The sequence below is a fragment of the Dermochelys coriacea genome, chromosome 16, assembly GCF_009764565.3.
Source record: "Dermochelys coriacea isolate rDerCor1 chromosome 16, rDerCor1.pri.v4, whole genome shotgun sequence".
Lineage (NCBI taxonomy): Eukaryota > Metazoa > Chordata > Testudines > Dermochelyidae > Dermochelys > Dermochelys coriacea.
Window position 1 is genome coordinate 6,281,720 of NC_050083.1, and position 19,423 is coordinate 6,301,142.

General features: G+C 43.0%; 1 protein-coding gene across 1 annotated transcript; it reads left to right on the top strand.

The window, feature by feature from the left end:
- Positions 1 to 4,792: 4,792 nt before the first annotated feature.
- Positions 4,793 to 15,292, top strand: LOC119844169 (ficolin-2-like). Its single transcript, XM_038374611.2, has 10 exons — positions 4,793 to 5,106; positions 6,615 to 6,728; positions 8,223 to 8,276; positions 8,540 to 8,575; positions 9,710 to 9,745; positions 10,523 to 10,558; positions 11,386 to 11,513; positions 12,504 to 12,633; positions 12,923 to 13,057; positions 14,920 to 15,292. The coding sequence occupies exons 1-10, from the start codon at positions 5,025 to 5,027 to the stop codon at positions 15,165 to 15,167; spliced, it is 999 nt and encodes a 332-aa protein (XP_038230539.1). The 5' UTR covers positions 4,793 to 5,024; the 3' UTR covers positions 15,168 to 15,292.
- The last annotated feature ends 4,131 nt before the right edge of the window (positions 15,293 to 19,423 follow it).

Genomic DNA, 19,423 nt, shown 5'->3' on the forward strand with positions numbered 1-19,423 from the left:
TCTCTGGTGGTCTGGGACTGCTCGTATTGATCAGCATAAGAAGCAAGACTTCCTGCTGAGTCCATTTTCTTATCTCATAAACACTGTTTTATATCATCCTTGGGCATATTCAGGAATTGCTCCTGTATCATCAAATCCCATATTCCTCCAAAGCTAGTTACATCCTGTCCATTGAGCCATTTATCAACAGATCTGTCATCTGGTTTACATAAGCCACATTACTCAGTCCAGGTCCTCTCTTAAGGGCTTAAATTTTACTCTGTAAGTTTCAGGTGTAACTTGAAATTGTTTTAAAACCAAATCCTTGAATTTATTATAGTCAGAAGTCTCCTCAATAAGCATCTTATTGAATATGTCCAGAGCTCTTCCAGTCAATTTTGCGACCAATGTGGTCATCTTTGTAAGCTTCAGAAATTTGATGGAGTGTGCACAGTCTCTCAAAGGTGAGAAAATATTCAGCAATATCACTGGATTCATCATACTGTGGACATAGTCGCTCCCATTTGTGGATTGTTGGGGAAGGATTGTTAGGGTTATTTGGTATATTCTGCTGAGCCTTTGCCTTCTCCATCTCCAGTGCATGCTTCCTCTCTTTTTCCTTCTCCTCCTCAGCATACTTCCTCTCTTTTTCCCTCTCCTCCATTTCTTTTTCCTTTGCCTCCATTTCTCTCCTGTGGGCAGCCTCCATTTCTTTTTCTTTGGCAGCTTGTGCATCAATCTCCATCTGTCTGAGTTCTACTCGTCTTTCATGTTCCTTTTGTCTTTCCTGCCTATAATCTGGCTAATTCCAGCTTCTGTTGAACATTGCATTCTGCCATCCTAACCTCTCTGTTTTTAACTAACTTTACACCCAAGAATTAGAAAGAAAACAAAAAAAACCTGGCTTGTAAAATTTTGCTGTGCTGTAACCGGATACCTGTTTTCTCTGATAGCTGTTCTCAGCCTACAGAAAAATCTTTTTGTTATGCCTGTAGCTCTGTCCCCCGGGCAGAGGGACAGAATCAACAGCTGCAATCACCTTTTACAAAAGCTTTTAAAATCCAGCTGTGCTTCTGGTTCAAAATGATCCCACCTCTGCCACCATGTCAAGATTCCTTCCCCACTCTGAACTCTAGAGTACAGATGTGGGGACCCGCATGAAAGACCCCCTAAGATTATTCTTACCAGCTTAGGTTAAAAACTTCCCCAAGGTACAAACTTTGCCTTGTCCTTGAACTGTATGCTGCCACCACCAAGCATTTTAAAAAAGAACAGGGAAAGAGCCCACTTGGAGATGTCTTCCCCCAAAATATCCCCCCAAGCCCTACTCCCCCTTTCCTGGGGAAGGCTTGAGAATAATCCTCATCAATTGGTACAGGTGAACACAGACCCAAACCCTTAGATCTTAAGAACAATGAAAAATCAATCAGGTTCTTAAAAGAAGAATTTTAATTAAAGAAAAGGTAAAAGAATCACCTCTGTAAAATCAGGATGGTAAATACCTTACAGGGTAATCAGATTCAAAACATAAAGAATCCCTCTAGGCAAAACCTTAAGTTACAAAAAGACACAAAAACAGGAATATACATTCCCTCCAGCACAGCTTATTTTACCAGCCATTAAACAAAAGAAAATCTAACACATGTTCTAGCTAGATTACTTACTATCTTAACAGGAGTTGGAAGGCTTGCTTTTCTGATCTGTTCCCGGCAAAAGCATCACACAGACAGACAGAACCCTTTGTTCCCCTCCCCCTCCAGATTTGAAAGTATCTTGTCCCCTCATTGGTCATTTTGGGTCAGGTGCCAGCGAGGTTATCTTAGCTTCTTAACCCTTTACAGGTGAAAGGGTTTTGCCTCTGGCCAGGAGGGATTTTATAGCACTGTATACAGGAAGGTGGTTACTCTTCCCTTTATATTTATGACAGGCATGAGGTATCCTTTTCTTCCCCAGAAGCAGGGGCCTCTTTCCTCTAAAAGAGGTAGCGCTAGCAGCAGGAGAGTCCCCCAGTACTTACCCCAGAAGCAGGGGTTTATTCTGTAGTCATGGCGGAGGGGCAGCTGGGCCAAACCTGAGCATTGGCTGCAACCCCACAAGTCAGGTCACTTCGCCACTCACATTTGGCCCAGCCAGCCCCCATTATGATGGAGGGGTGGCTGGGCCAAACTGAGCAGTGCTGCAACCCCGCACACCAGCACACAATGCCATTCAGTCACATTTTGCTTGGTCCTCGCTCTATCATGGTCAAAGCAAAACAACACAACAATCCCTCCCTCCCACTCCCTGAATTTGGGCCGTAGGCAAGTGCCCAGATGGCCTATGCATTAATCCAGCCTTGATTACCGCAGAGTGACTCCACTAACATCAGTGGGCTCACTACATGTTTGTACTCATTTGACCAGGTGGGGAGTCGTGGACACCAAGTTTTACAAAAGTATAAGAGGCCCTATCTTATCCCACCATTGTCTTGTCAATGGCAAAACTGCCCATCCTGTAACTCATGTAAGAAGGACTAATGGTGGGGATAAAGAGATGTGGACTGTTAAAAATTGACCTGCTCACAAAAGAGGTGTGTCCAATAACCAGCTGGTTCATAACCATGCAATGGCCCTGCTATGGGGGAAAGTAATTTAAAGCTGCTCCTGGGGAGCTCTGAATTAACCCTATGTCCCTCTGGGCTTACAATGAAGGGGAATTATTACTTATCTTAATTGTTTATTATTTGGATTATGGTAGCACCTAGGAACACCAGTGACAACATCCTGTTGTCTTTGGCACTGTACAAGTACAGAACACAAAGACAGTCCCTGCCCCAAAGATCTCATCTCAGACACAGAAAAGTGATTATGTTGGATTGCAGTGGACTGGCCTCTAGTGAAAAAAAGAGTGTGACAGGGTATAAAACAGATTCTCTGTCCAATAGCAGGGTCATCTGACACTGGGTGTGTGTATTGTGACAGCCACTGGGAGAGCTGTGTCCAGCATCATAATGCCAGCTAAGTCCATCACTGGGACTGGCAGAGAAGTGAACAGTGCCTAGAAACCCACAGCACATTTTCAAAGGCGTTGCACCAACATCAGGTAAGATGGGGTTGGCTAGTTGTATCCATCCAAATTTCACTCCTCCCTGGCTGTATCCTCCTCTCGCTGTGTGGTGCTCTGTCCTCATCTGGTGATGGATGGGCCACAGACAGAGGTTGATGAGTCTACCACAGCATTGTAGGCTACATACCTGAGTATTTCAGTTAAAGAAGCAATGACTCATACGGTTAGCTACAGAGGTCCCAGGTTCAATTCCTCCTGGTGATGACCCACCCATGAGTAAAATACACACCCTGGCAGTTGGAGAAGAGGACAAACTAACATTAATTGATGGTACAACACATCTGACATGCAATGGCATGCCCGAAGAAGCAGATCCTGCCCAAGGTAAATCCTTCAGCACAATGTCTATCACACGAAACCTGTGTGAGACCAGAAACCACAATACAACATTAATCATGCTTTCCCAGTGTAAAGAGGGAATACCCATTGCACCCAAGGAGAATAGTGGCATTCTTGCTCTACAGATTGGAGTCATGCAGATACACAAGCACATAAAGAAATAAACCATGGCAGTGATCTGCCCTCAGGAGCATCCAACATGCAGCAGTCACTGAAAAATCACATGTACATATCAGAAAATACAGCAGCACTGTCTCAGTAGATCTGGGGCCATATAGTACTGCAAAAATAACAACCTTTCTTTTCTCCCACCCTTCATTTGTCTTGTCTATTTAGATTGTAGCATCTTTGGGGCAGGGTTGGCTGGAAGTTCATGGAGGATAGGTCCATCAGTAGCTATTAGCCAGGATGGGCAGGGATGGTGGCCCTAGCCTCTTTTTGCCAGAAGCTGGGAATAGGCGACAGGGGATGGATCACTTGAGGATTACCTGTTCTGTTCATTACCTTTGGGGCACCTGGCATTGGCCACTGTCAGAAGACAGGTTTCAGAGTAGCAGCCGTGTTAGTCTGTATTCGCAAAAAGAAAAGGAGTACCGGTGGCACCTTAGAGACTAACAAATTTATTAGAGCATAAGCTGAAGTGAGCTGTAGCTCACGAAAGCTTATGCTCTAATAAATTTGTTAGTCTCTAAGGTGCCACCGGTACTCCTTTTCTTTTTGTCAGAAGACAGAATACTGGCCTTGATGGACCATTGGTCTGACCCTGTATGGCTGTTCTTATGTTATTAAATTAAGCCTAGAGAAATTCAGACTGGAAATTATGGTGAGAGTAATTAAATATTGGACTCATTTCCCAAGGGTCATGATGTATTCTCCATTACTGACCATTTTAAAATCAAGATTGGATGTTTTTCTAAAAGATCGGCTCTAGAAATCATTTATCTAAGAGCCTGTGTTTTACAGGAGGTCAGACTAGATAATCACAATGGTCACTTCTGGCCTTGGAATCTATCAATCTGTTACTGTCTCCTACTGTGGGCTTGTACAACACTCGGCACAGTGGGGCTCCAAGCTGATATGAGGCCTCCTGTGGTTACTGTCATACAAAAAATAACAAGAACACAGTTGGATATTAAGTTCACCCAATCCTGCTCCCCTGGTTCACCCAAAGTTTCCCACTGAAGGAGACAGGGGACTTGAAGGGAAGGAGAAAGTCAGATTGGGCTCATTATTTGGCACCCTATTTTAATCTTTAAGAAGACACATTCTCATGAACTTTGTGAGACAGGATTCAGACTAGCTCCATTCAATAATCATCGTTGGACGATACTGCACTTGCTGTGTGGATGACGCAGTGGCTGTTAGTCCAATATTGAACATATCTGACAAGACCATTAAAATCAGCTACAGTTGTGAACTTTGTCTATGTTGCAATCTGAGTTGAACCACTGGAATGTGGAGTATGGGAAGGCGGTGCTAAGAGGTGGGATTACTTCTGTATGCGTCATTCAATATGAAAGGCTTGCAGAGCCCTACATGCTAAGCAGAAGAGAGGGTGGTAAGAGAGAGTGGAGCGGCTATTGCAGAGACCAGCATCAGCCATGGGAAAGGCTGCCCAGAAAACCCTCATCTCTTTACTCTGTCTAGCAGCAGCAATTTGTAAGGCTGAGGACACCTGCCCAGGTGAGTGAAAGACAATCCCTGTTCACAACAGCATTTTATATTATGCTTCTTGCCTGGACCCTGGAGAACTGGGAACTGTTACATTCAGCTGCCTTCAATATGTAAGGTCTTCAGGGATCTTTGTTGTCCTACGGGTCTATAAAGTACTTTTTAGGCTCATGATGGAACATAAATAATGAAAAGAACAGCTTCTTTGACCAAAATTACTTTGTAAAAATTAATCTGTATTGCAGAAATGGCCACCGTGGATGAGAAGTAGTCAAAAATAGGATGCAGTTTTTGCAAATAATTTTGTGAAAATCTTTTTTTTTAATGAAATTTTCTGAAATCTGACATTTTTTGACCTGCTCTTCCTCACCCTCATTTCCTAACTTCTAACCTCCCCATGTTGTTGTGGGAATCTCTCCATCTAAAGCTCTTATCACCATTGTATGTTGACACCAAGGTATTTTTAACCGAATAAGTGACCAACCCACAAGCTGTGAAATGTCCACTTAATACATTCTAGGAAATCTAAACCTGACCTTTAAACCTCAGAGCAACTCTCTGATAGTAGATTAGCCTTTTTAAAACTCATGGTTACTAAGTTAAGGTTATCATTTTAAAAAATATTAGTACTGTATATCTAATAGCAGACATCCACAATAGAGATCTTTGTATAATGATACTTACTTTCACTGCTGTACTTTGGATTGAAAATCCAGCAGCATTTGAGAGTTAATTTTATTTCACCATAAAATCCTATGGTTCTTATGCAGGATTTAATCAATTTTGTATAGACCTAATTCAAGAAAACTCCCTTTGAAGGAAATGGGTGTTTTGCTGAAAAAGGAATGAATACAGGATTTACCCTCTTATGGATAAATTAATGTATTATTTTAGAGCAGTACTGCTTTTAAGTTCATTTACTTACATTCATGATTATTTAAAAAATCATTCGCTACCTCTGATTTATGCCCAAATGTTCCAAATTATGAGGCAGGTATCCTATGCCAAAGGAAATACTAATTATTTTTAAAATTAATGTGCTTTTGGACAATTTCTTCACTGAATGACAGCTTTTTGTTTTTTCTCTGCATTTCATTCTGCTTGCACAATGAAAACCGACTAGTCAGTGTAATTTTTGTTTCTCTTTAGTTAATTTCATTAAGAGATTCTCATGAACTGGCACAATTCCACAATAGTTGGGTTGCAAACATGGCAGGGCGATATATACATCAAAATTAACTCACGTGTTTTTTTAAAAATCACTTAAATTTAATAAGTCTTTTTCTTTTAACTTTTCATTAAAATTTAAAACAGAAACAGAGAGTAATGATCACCCCCAACTCTTTAATTTTAGGGCATTGTTTCAAATTCATAAAACTGAAGAAAATGTTGCATTTATCACTAATAGAGAAAACAAAATTAAGGATCTATCTAGGCTCTCGTTTGCTTGGTTTTCTGCAGAATGTTTCAGACAATGAGAAAGTAACACATATTATTTATGAATTCTTTTCTTTCCCCAGAGGTGAGGATAGTGGGACTCAGCAGTTCCGATAAATTTGCCATTCTCCAAGGCTGCCCTGGGTTTCCTGGTGCCGCAGGACCCAAAGGAGACCCAGGAGCTGCAGGAATGAGAGGTACATTCCCAGGCACGGAAAGGGAATCAGGCATGGATGGTGCTGATGTAAATGGGAGTTACTTATGGAATATGCTCAGACTTTGGAGATTCCCCTCAACCCTGATATGAGGAAACTTTGCCCAACTCATAGGGCAAATCTTCCATATCCTTTGGTGAGGGATGGGAACTTCAGAATACGCAAACTTTGAAATATTATCCATTCTCTTTGGTGCATCAGATTGGCAATCAAGCCTTCTAGTTCATTCTGCATCTCTGTCACTGTCTCATTGTGTGGCCCTGGGCAAGTCACTTCCTCTCCCTGAGCCTCAATTTTCCCCTCTGTATAATGGCTATAATGGTCCTTTACCTCCCAGGGATTATCTGAGGCATATTTCATTGATCTATGTAAAGCACTCTGAGAACTTTGGATGAGAGGGGCTAGAGAAGAACAAATGATGATGATTATTTTGAGCCATGGAATTTTTAATGGTAGTGTGACCGGGATCCTAGTGGGAGCCAACTGTGGTCACTCAATTAGGGTGAACTGCAAAGAATGGGGCAGACAATCCCCAAAAAGCTGGTGGATATTCCAATCCTTAGATTTACCAAGCCAGAATAAAACAGCTTCTTTATTATCTCACTGGTTACTCAGAAGTCCATACAACACAGATCCCTTAAACTGATCCAGCCTCAGAACTCCATCCAGGTACCCATGTTAAATATGATGACAATTTCTGTAAATCTTATTTTATCATATAAAAGAAAAGGTTCTACCAATCCCAAAGGATCAAACACATTACCTCCCAGGTTATTGAATGTTTCAGATCTTATCCAAATACATGCTACAGCCAATTCTTATTAACTAAATTAAAATCTATTAAAAAACAAAAGAGAGAGAGTATGGTTAAAAGATCAATATACATACAGACATGAGTTCAACTCACTGAGGTTCAGATTCACAGCAGAGATGGTGAGCTTTGTAGTTGCAAAGAGTTCCTTTAGAATTCAGTTCATAGGTCATAGTCCAATGTCCAAATCTCATATTCAGAGCTAACTCATGTTTACAATTCACTGAATTGAGACAATGTTGTTTTGACTTCTGAATGATCAGAAAACAACACAGACAGGGACTGTTGATTACATTGTCAACCCTACTTATACATATGTAAATACACAAAAACACAAACATTAGCTCCCCACATGTCTTGTGGGTTATTGATTTTGCAGGATGTTTAACCCTTTCTAACCATGTGTCACAGGAAGCATGTAGATTTGGTTCTCACCTGGCAGCAAGATGTGCTTGTCTCATTGACGTCAATGGCCCCCATGCAAAAGTCCATGTTAGGGGATCCTGATGTGAGATCAGGGACTCAACGAGCCAGATGCAGATACATAAGTTGAATTTTGACAGCAGTGGGTTATTGTAATTCCAGATTGGGGTGGTGGGTGAGGCTTATGTACTCAGTATTTACGCTACCTTGGAAAATATTCCATCAATTTTCTGTGTTTGCAGGAGAACGGGGACCTCCAGGGATCCCTGGAAAGGCAGGACAAACTGGCCCAAAAGGTAAAGTAACAAAGGGCAGAGAACTGTGTTTTCCTATAGGTGACCTAAGAACAGGAAATTTGTTTTTAATCAAATATCAATTAGAACTAGTTATAAAACACCAATTTCTATAATATCTGGGCTCCAAAAACCACCATAGCTCCCCTTCACGCTATATTTGACAATAAAGGGTTTATTATTGCAACAGAACTTCAGTTCTGATTCGGTTTCAAGATGTCGGTATCTCTGATCAGTCTTTACTATCTTATATTTTGTTCAATCAGGAGAAAGAGGTCCTGCTGGCTCCCCTGGAGTGAAAGGTGAGAGACCTCAGATGATTCTTCTCACTGCAGAGCAGTTTATGGTGCTGTTCATGGTGATAAAAGAACTGGGAGCCACATTTCCCCCCATGCCACTGTACAATTTTCTCTTCAGTCTTCTCTCTGAAAGAAAAAGCTAAAAAAAAATGGTTCAGGTTGAACAAGAAGTGTCATTTTACCCAAACCAAAAGGTTTTAGGTGGGTTTTTTTAATCTCTTTTTGTTTTTGCTTAATAGCCAAATGACTAAACAAAATGTTGTTTCAAAATGAAAAGTTCGAACATTTTAATAATGTTAAAGCAAAACTTTTTGAGTAAGTGGGAAAATTTCCCCTCATTTATTTTTGTTTGTTTACTTTGGCTGTACGTGTTTGCCAAATGTGAACTGAATTTGTGAACTGTTTCGGACACGAAACTGTATTTTTTTTGGTGAATTATATATTAGCTGAAAACATTTCAATAGTTCTAATTATAATGTCTGACATATCACAAGGTCCTTGGCAGTCACAGGAAATTACTCTAGGAATCAAACCGCACTAGGCCAGCGGTCCTTAAACTTCATTGCACGGTGACCTTCTTCCGACAACAAAAATTACTATACGATCCCAGGAGGGGTGACCGAAACCTGAACCAGCCCAAGCCCCATTGCCCTTGGCGGGGGGCCAAAGTCCAAGCCCCACCACCCAGGGTGGGAGGCCTGTAACCTGAGCCCCTCCACCCAGGGATGAAGCCCGAGGTGATGGGGCTTGGGCTTCGGCCCCAGGCCCCAGCAAGTCTAACGCCAGCCCTGGTGACCCCATTAAAACAGGGTTGCGACCCACTTTAGGGTCCCAACCCATAGTTTGAGAACTACTGTAGTAGGCTAACACATCTTCGCTCATTACGTAGGAGCTGGGAAGCATGCATCCAGTTGCAGTGTTGACATATCCTAAGGGTGAAATTCAGCCAGTGAAGAGGACAAAAGAAGATATATGTATCACTTAAGTCCCACTAGCGGGCTACTTTAACAGATTGTGTGGAGTGAACTAGCCGCCTGCACAATTAACTCCCAAGTGGATGTTGAAATGAGAGCTCAAATTATGGAGATGATCTCTAGGAAAAACAAGGATTTTATTCTTAGTTCTTTCTTTTTTTAGGAGATAAAGGAGCATCGGGAACCCTTGGAACAGTTGGTGAGACCCTCTGCACTTTCCTTTATACTGAGCACATCACTTCAGTTTCATTTAAGTCGCTTAAGAATCTTGCTTCTTGAATAGTTACCATGCCCACAGTATCGAACTCAACAATATTCCTGTAAGTGTTGGAATGTCTGAAGAGAGAAATAGCTCTGTATACAAAACAAGTAATTGGTACAGTATTGCAACATCTGCAATAACTCCACACAGATGACCTTTGGTATTAGAGATAATATTTGGCATGTAAGTGAAAATTGAAGATCCAGATGTACATCCTTACCCCTTCTTATACTCCTCACATACTGGGGGGGTGGGGAGTATGAATTATAAGAAATGGATCTGGTTTAAATGCTCGTTTAAAGGAGTTCCCCTTTTTCTGTTTAATTTATTCCACTTGCGATTTTTTATAACATATTGACTCAAATTCACAGCTAGTGTAAGCAGGTGTAACACCCTGGACTTTGTAGACATTGCTTCTACTTACTGACCAGCAATTAATTAAGGACCAATTCTTACCCATGCAAGTAGGAACATCATGAGAGGGTTACAAAACAGTGTTGGCTAATTATGAATGCCATCTTTTTTATTCCAGACAGGAAGCGCAGGTCAGAGATGGGTGTGATTCCATTAACACTTGGTTTTGCACAAGTACAAACCTGTCTAGTGTATTTTCTAGTACATTGCTAACCCAGCTATCACTGTTGGAACAATTTAAAAGACAACACAATGTTTTCTGATTCAAATTTCACTTCCATTGTTTCTTTTCCTGTCCAGGAGAGGAAGAGCTGGACAATATACAGTGTCAGAAAGGTGAGCATTTTTTATAACTAGTGAACTATCATCTCATTCCATCCAGGGAACACATCCGTGATGGCTGAACCCTCAGGAATGATGAACAAATATTTTAAAATGATTAATGTGATAACTCAGCCTGTTTTACTCACCAGACAGTTGGGTATTTTTAAATGAACAATTTGTGCAATTAGCTAGTGAATCTTTTGTGGAAACACATTTCAGCCAATGAGTTCACTTGTAATCTGTTTGATGTGAATATTCCTATGAGTATTTGATATTCCCTTGCAGTGATTGCTCACCCAAGTCACATGATAACCAGAAGCCCTTCTGACTCACAAGGGATTTCAAAATGGCTGCACGGGTACTTCCACCAGTACAAATCTTTGTGCACATTTCAATTTCCATGAGTTTTCAAGATACTTTGAGCCAATCCTCTGTTCAGGTTGAGCTGTTCTCACACAGAACAGATGGGGTTGGACAGTTGTTGTCTCTTTTCCTCTTTCAAACAAATATAATTTGAACCACACTAGCACAGTGAAGTCTAAATAATTGTGTTTGCTAACTACAGAGAGCATGAAAAGCCTAGCTAGGTACATATGCTGCTGCTGTGGTAGGTTTCCAAAGATAGAACACAGAGGGACCACACACTATTTAAAGGGATACTACCCAATTCCCAAACACTACAGTGGGGAGGAGAGAAGGTGGTGGCTCAAAGATTATTTTCTAGTTACCTGATTCTGCAATTGATCTGGCCCTCAGTGCAATGTAAAGCAGCCCATGAATCCCTGCTCCAAGGAGAGTTATACAACAAATTTACAAATTTCAATTCCTCTTTCAACCAGGAGCAAAGAACTGCAAGGAGCTGTTAGCTAGAGGGAACATCCTGAGTGGCTGGTACACCATCTACCCGCACGACTGTAATGCCATGACCGTGCTGTGTGACATGGACACAGATGGTGGAGGATGGATTGTAAGAACAGAGCATAATGAAGCTCATTGGATATTTTTTCCTTGAACAACAGTTTTTTGTCCCAAGAATGGGAGGTGGCCCTTATCCAGTGGGTGGCAGCTAGGAGAAAAGCATGAGGATGGAAATTCTGAAACTGTCAGCTCATCATGATTAGCTGAACAAAAACACGGACACTTTCTAGTAATCCTGTCAAAGTCTCCAGACACCTTGGTTGTGAACATAATGGGTTTCATGGAGGGAACTGGGAGCTTTAGAGTCTAAAAGACCCCGTCTGAGGGGACATTTGTCACTGCTCTGACACAGGTTTCCCTTTTTCTGGTTATTCCCTGCCTGGCTCTCAGAGCCTCCTCAATAGCTGCCCAGACTCCGGAACCAGAATTCCTTCTTCCTTCCACCTTGGTCAAAGTCCGGGTGCATCAGCTGCTCTGTCACTCAGGCAGCCCCTGAGTATGAGTGGAGAGAGCATTCTAGGGAGCTGAGGATACGAGGGGTTTGAACCCTGTATGTACCTCACATTTAAACCTTCCAATTTATTATTGTGTTTATTTATATCCCAGTCATGCCTAGAGAATCTGATGAAAATTAGGGTCTCATTACACTGGGTGCTGAACACATGTACTGAGAGACAGCCCCTGTCCTTTGTAGCTCACAGTCTCCATAGACAAGGCAGACAAAGGGCCAGACAGAAAGCAGAAGTGATGTGACTTGCCCAAATGGCAGAACTGAGTATAGAATGCAGACCTCCTGATTGCCAGTCCAGTCCTGTAGATTTCGACCCATGTGATCTTTAACCTAGTGCTGTTGCTGCCAAGTTTTAATACAATCCTCTGGGACAAGCCTCCCTCTGCGATAGTCACCTGAGGCAGAAATAAATCTGACCATGTTAAATCTCATCAAATGATTTACAGTCTCAGTTTCTGGTCTCCTGCTCTACGTAGGATGTAAAACAATGTAGGATTTCCCAGCTAAGAACCTCCTGTTTCCCTACAGGTATTCCAGAGACGGGTGGATGGTTCCGTGGATTTTTACCGCGACTGGAATTCATACAAGAGAGGTTTTGGCAGCCGGCTGTCAGAATTTTGGCTGGGAAACGACAATATCCACCTGCTGACATCCCTTGGTAAAGACATCACTTTAGCCATAGATACAGGGTATAGAGTTGTACCATCAGTAGAGGTAACACTTCTGCTGCAGACACCCCTTCCTCTTCCTGTTCCTGTTCCTTACAGCTCTGCCACACAAAGCTATTGAAACCAATAGTGCTGTGGCAGCTGGACTGGCTCCAGTCATTATTCCTGGAGTAGCATTTGTCCTCTGAGTCTGGTGGTTCGCTCACAGTACAGCAATGAGGAATGCTACAGACTGGATGGAAATTGCTGAACATTTTGCTTTCAAATTGTTTTCCAAAGGAACCAATGAGCTTCGTGTCGATCTCAGAGATTTTGACAACAAGTATCAATTTGCTACCTTCGGATCGTTCAAAATTACAGGGGAGACCGAGAAATACAAGCTGATCCTTGGACCCTTTGTTAATGGCACTGCAGGTAGGTTCTGAGCTCGTCCTTTACCCTTTGTGGCCGATGGAAAAATGGAAAGCAAGTGAGAATCAGAATATTCTGTGGTAGCACCAAAAGCTGATGTAATCTGTGGAAGTGATGTCTTTTGGAAAAGATCAGTTATTCTGCTATTGAACTATTTTAGCAGGAACACATGTTCTAGCGACATCAGCTATGTAGTGTAATATGGATATCCTGCCTTGGGAAGACAGAAAGCAGAATTCTGAGCAGAGTTAAGCACAGCCACTCCTTGTTGTTTTCCTAAATTAAACCTAAATGCCTTTGAGAAACATTTGAATTAAACTAAGTAGGCACACCTGGATTGGTACAAGCCACTGAGTGGGTGAACATGTGCATTTTGTGCAAACTATGCATCCAGACTCCCACATACTAGAGACAGAAACATTCTTTGGCAAAAAGTCAGTTGCAGGCCACTGCAAGATTGCTTAGGCACACCAACTTGCCAACCTGTTATGGAGGGCTTTACATTAGGTTCAAAGGGGGTAGGTACTTAGATTTTCAGAAAGCCTTTGACAAGGTCCCTCACTAAAGGCTCTTAAGCAAAGTAAGCTGTCATGCAATAAGAGGGAAGGTCCTCTCCTGGATAAATAACTGGTTAAAAGATAGGAAACAAAGGTTAGGAATAAATGCTCAGTTTTCAGAATGGAGAGAGGTAAATAGTGGTGTCCTCCAGATGTCTGTACCTGGACAAGTACTGTTCAACATACTCATAAGTGATCTAGAAAAAGAGGTGAACAATGAGGTGGCAAAATTTGCAGATGATCCAAAACTACTCAAGATAGATAAATCTGAAGCAGAGTGCAAAGAGTTACAAAGGCAGACCACAAAACTGGCTGACTGGGCAACAAAATGGCAGATGAAATTCAATGTTGAAAAATGCAAAATAATGCACATTGGAAAACATAATCCCAACTATAAAATTATTCTATTTACACATGTATTGTATGTAAGACACCGGAGGTAATTGCTCGATTCAACTCAGCACTGGCGATGCCTCAGCTAGAGTACTGTGTACACTTTTGCATACTGCACTTTAGGAAATATGTGGACAAACTGAAGAGAGTCCAGAGGAGAACAACAAAAATGATAAAAGGTTAGAAAACCTGATGTATGAGGAATGGTTAAAAAAGCTGGGCATGTTTAGTCTTGAGAAACAAAGACTGAGAGGGGACCTGAGAACAGTCTCAAGGGCTCATATAAAGAGGACGATGATCAATTGTTCTCCATGTCCACTGGTGGTGGGATAAGAAGTTGTGGGCTTAATCTGTCACAAGGGATTGCAGGGAGACTTAGGTTAGGTATGAGGAAAAACTTTCTAATTATAGCATGAGGATAGTTAAGCTCTGGAATAGGTTTCCATGGGAGGATGTGTAATGCCCACCAATGGCAGTTTTTAAAAACAGATTGGCCAAACACCTGTCAGGGTTGGTCTAGGTTTACTTGATCCTCCCTCAGCATAAGGGGCTGGGCTTGATGTCTTCGTGAGGTCCCGTCCAGCCCTACATCTCTGTGACTCTGTGATTCTTCGGTCTTGAATCCTCAACCCATTCTCTGGTAAACTGTTAGTGTTAGGAGCACATTGAGTGCATTGACTGCAATGAGTTACTCTCTCAATTTATAGTGGTGTCACTGAGATCAGAATATAGTCTGGTGGAAAATCTTCATTCTAGGAAGTAGAACTGCAGTCTCTCTCCTGGACTCCAGGGAGATTTTTATTGCCTGGTGAAAGGAGAAATTTAGCAACCCCACTGCAGAACTGCCAGGCTGGGCCGTGGGAACTGAACTGTAAAAACGTGTGGTAAATACTGTACACACAATTGTTTCCACAGGGGATTCATTAACTTTGCAGAACAACATGCCGTTTACAACCCAAGACCGAGACAATGACCAATATTCAGGTAACTGTGCAACATCCTTTAAAGGGGCCTGGTGGTACAAGGATTGTCATTGGTCCAACCTGAATGGATTATACTTGAGAGGAGCCCATGAAAGCTATGCTGATGGGGTGAACTGGAAGACTGGCAAAGGGCACAAATACTCCTACAAGGTGTCAGAGATGAAATTTAGGACCGTGTAGCCAATCAGGGAGGCAGTTATAATAGTTACACTTAGCTCTTATACAGGCCTGTCATATTGATCATTTATCTGGAGATTTGCTGAGATGAATTCTTTTTATACCACAATGTTTTCTTTGTCTTTTTTTCTGCTCACCCAATGAGAAGTGCAGCCATTTATGTAACAGAAAGTAGAACTATGGGCTCATTAGTCAGAGTCATGGAATGGGTAAATCTCTGCAAAGCTACTAAATAAATGGTAAAATACATATGGACCCAAAGTCATAAGCTAGACCCCATCACCTGTCAGCACAATAACTGCAAGCCCCTAATACCTGAGCTAAGTAAGTATTTTTTAGCTGTGTGTAAGGGGCCATTTTCTTTGTATACCAGCCACTAAGGGAAGACATCAAATTACACATTCAGCCACTGCACTGCACTAGGACTAGAGCTGGTAACAATAAGGCAAAAATAGTTTTGTGGGGAAAAAATGAAATTACTAAGTTGTTTTCATTTCAAAGGGTTTTTGGGTTTGTTTTTAATTTTTTGTATATTTTTTCCAATTCTTTCCCCCGATATGTATCAACAAAAATGCCATTGAATGTTCTCATTTACCAAAGTCCTGGCATTCTATATACAAAAAAAAAATTGCATCATCACGACAACATTTTTGATATAAAAAGAAATGCTGAAAATTTTCTGTAAAAAATATTGTGAATTTTTTCCAGTCAAACAAAACATTAGAATGATGTCAGTGATATTTCATTAAAATTTTCATTTAAAAAAAAAGCTATTTGTCTATAGAAATCTCTCAGGGTATAGTTACACTGTGACAAAAAACCCAGAGCACTAGGTCTCAGTGCCTGGGTCAGCTGACTCAGGCTCATAGGGCTTAAGCTGCAGAGCTATAAAATTGCAGTGTCGACACTCAGGCTTGGGCTGGAGCTCTGAGACTCCCCCCTTTCTGTGGTGTCATCGCCTGGGATCCAGCCTGAGTCCAAACTAGCAGCTGACCCAGGCTAGTTGCAGTCATGCCACAAGTCTTTTATTGCAGTGTAAACATTCCCTTAATTCCAAAAATTTCAAACAGCTCTAACTAGGTCATAGCTCTTCTCCTCTTTGGTTCTGTCTTCTGCTGCTTCCACTACCAGAGGCACCACTACAGCTCCTACCACTGTCATGCAATTTTTCCTCTGCTGTTAGTGAATCATTGCCCTTGGAAGCTGCACCTGCCATTGGTGAATTTTCTCCTCTGTTAGTAAAGCAAACACTGGCTCAATTATGTGCATTTCATAGATTTTAAAAAAAAACAACCATACAAGACAGTTCAATAGCATCAGAGCTAAAAACATGCCTGGCCGTGCATTAGGTGAATTAGAGAGGTGGGAAGGTAAAGTGTAACCATGCTAGAAGGAGACAATTTGTCTGGGTACACTGGGGAGTACAAGAGAGGGTAGCTACCTCTGCCAGGCGCACTATTCCTCAGAGGGGGCATGTTGGAAAAGAGTGGTGGTGCAAATAGAAGAGTTCTGCAAGGACCTCAGGCTGCATCTGTACTAGAAAATCCCACTCCCAGTCCAGGCCTCAGGACACATAACAGGCCATAGTCTCCCCCACTGACGCTGGTAGTATTCCCAGGGCTGGATTAAAGCAACCCGTGGCCCTAGACATACCCCAACATGGCCCCCGCCAACTTGGATTGCTGGTGGCAGGATCCTCCTCCCCTTCCAGGGAGTCACAGACAATGGCATGGGGCATCCTTTTCTTCCTCCGAAGAGACCTCTTTCCTCTCCAAAGAGGTAGCGCTGGCAGCAGGAACCCCCGCTCTTCTCCCCACCAGTACTTAGTCCAGAAGAAGGGGTTTAATCTACAGTCATGATGGAGGGGGTGGTTGGCCCAAACCTGAGCAGTACTCTGACGAGGTCACACCACCACTCACTCTAGTTTGGCCTGGCTGGCTGCCTCTCATGGGACAAAACAAAACAACATACTGGGACTCCCACCGCATTTGGACCTTAGGCACATGCCTAGTTTACCAATGCATTAGTCTGGCCTTGAGGACCCCACTGGGACACCCAGCCCCTCCTCTTTTGTAGCTAGGGAGCTGAGCCCTAAGGGAAGAGACATCCCTTTGGGGCCCCTGCCGGCTCCATGGCAGAGCCCGGCACTGTTGACTTCCCCCAGCAGCCGGAGGGAAGGGGAAGAGGAAGGGACTTCACCAGTCACTCTGGCAACCCTCTTCCCTGAACCGAAGGGAGGAGGGGAGGCAACAGCAGTCCCCAGCATCCAGTTGGAGGACAGAAGACAGCCAAGCAGCCATCTCTGAACAGGGCAGAGTGCCCGGTGCCCAGGAAAGCAGGATGGAGGCTCCGAATAGCCCAGTTTTCCCTCACATGAAGAGCCCAGCCAGGGAGAAGCGAGGAAAGGAGCTGTCCCCGCAGCCAGCCAGCACAGAACTTCCAGACCCAACAACTGGCCTGTCTGTGACCTCAACCTGTAGAAAAGCCCCAGGAGGGGACAAGCTGCTCCTCCTGCCAGCAACTGGAGATAGCTCCTCTCTCCTGCCACTGCCTGCAGCCCGCTGGCCCTGCAGCAGCCCACACCAGATCTTGGATTTCAGATCCAAACAACCAACCTGCTTGCAGCTGAACATGTGCGCTGCAAGCTTTAAAGACTAATGGCACCATTTCAGAACGGAGTTTGGTAGTTAGTCCCTCTCCAGCGATCCCCAGGAATCATTTGCTACCTATGATTTGTGCCCAAGACCTGCTGCCCTGCACCAATCTCTTGATCACTCAGCCAGACAAGGAACCTGAGTGACTACCCTGTGTTATAGTTAGCTGCTAGGTAGTTAGGGTTCATTCTTGCACCATTACAGCATACTGTAGCTGCAAAAGGAGCATCATCTACCGGGATCATCGCCACCTGCACTGTCAATTCCCAGTATAATAAAGTGTAATGGGTCCTCACATTCACCACCTGGGTCCTGAGATATGGGGAACAGTTGTAACTGAGGGGGGGAACATTGGGGTGTCTGTGGTAATGTGACATAGTGTGCAGGCCAGCATAACCTTTAGTAATACAAAGGATTAATACCTCAAATCCTTTCATATTTTTATTGCTTGTATATTTCTCTTTAATCAAATCCTTACATAAAGTATATAGCTTTTTGTTTGCTTATGTGAGTTTGAATTATTGGTAAGTTTAAATGTGGTAGCCATGGCCTTTGGTCTACACTACAGAGTTAGGAAGACGTAAGGCAGCTTACATCTCTCTAACTCTGTAAGTGTCTACACTACAATGTTGCTCCCAGCAATGTAAGTCGCCCGCTGTGCCGATTTAATAACACCATCTCCGCGAGAGGCATAGTGTTTAGACCGGTGTAAGGCACTGCATTGACTGTTCTTGCTGTCAGCCCTGGGGTGGCAGGGCTCTGGCTCTCAGTGCCCCACAATGCTCCCAGTGGGAACACGCACCACCGCTCCATGGACATCATTGGAGTATTTGCTATAAGTTACAGGGAGATTAAAACTGACCCTTTTAAATCTGCTTCCCGTTACTGCCTGATTCAGAAGAGTATCGACTGTGGTCTCCTCCCGCCATTTACAGGTGGAGCCAGGGTGCCAGAAGGAGAATAATTTCTGACATATGCCTCCTACGTGGTGTTATGGCTGGGAGAGGCAGCCCTGCTGTCCTACCTTCTAGGGTGTTCTGCTTCTCTGCCAGAAGCCACATGCCTCTTAGCTCAGCTCCAGTGTAACTCCCTTCATAAATTCTAAGCTACATGCCGCAGTGTCTGTAGCAAAGATTCTGCACTGTAATAGTGAGAATCTTTTGCTCGTCTGTCAAAAATCTTCCTCCTCGCATCTCCCAATCCACAGCAGAGCTCCCTTAGTGGCCATGTGAGCACGAACCTTGGAAATACTAAACACTGGAGCAAATACAGACTTGAGGAGTCACCACACTTTTGCTTCCCACAAACAGACCTCAACTGGTGTGTGTGTGTGTTTGGGGAAAAGGACTAAAAGGGAGTGTGTGGATGATTAAAACAGATCTGCAACATTCATTCCGGTGAATATTCCAGGATGCTTCTTTGTTCAGGGACCAGAGAACAGGAGACTGAGGGACAACACAAGATCTCTGTCTCCGCTACAAAGAACAAATCCCACTTAAACAAAGTTTACTGTTGGGGAATAGCTTTATTTCCAGCAGGAACTTCCAGACACAGCTGCAGAATGATTCCTGCGAGACAAGGACATGCAGCTGTCCCTTAACCCTG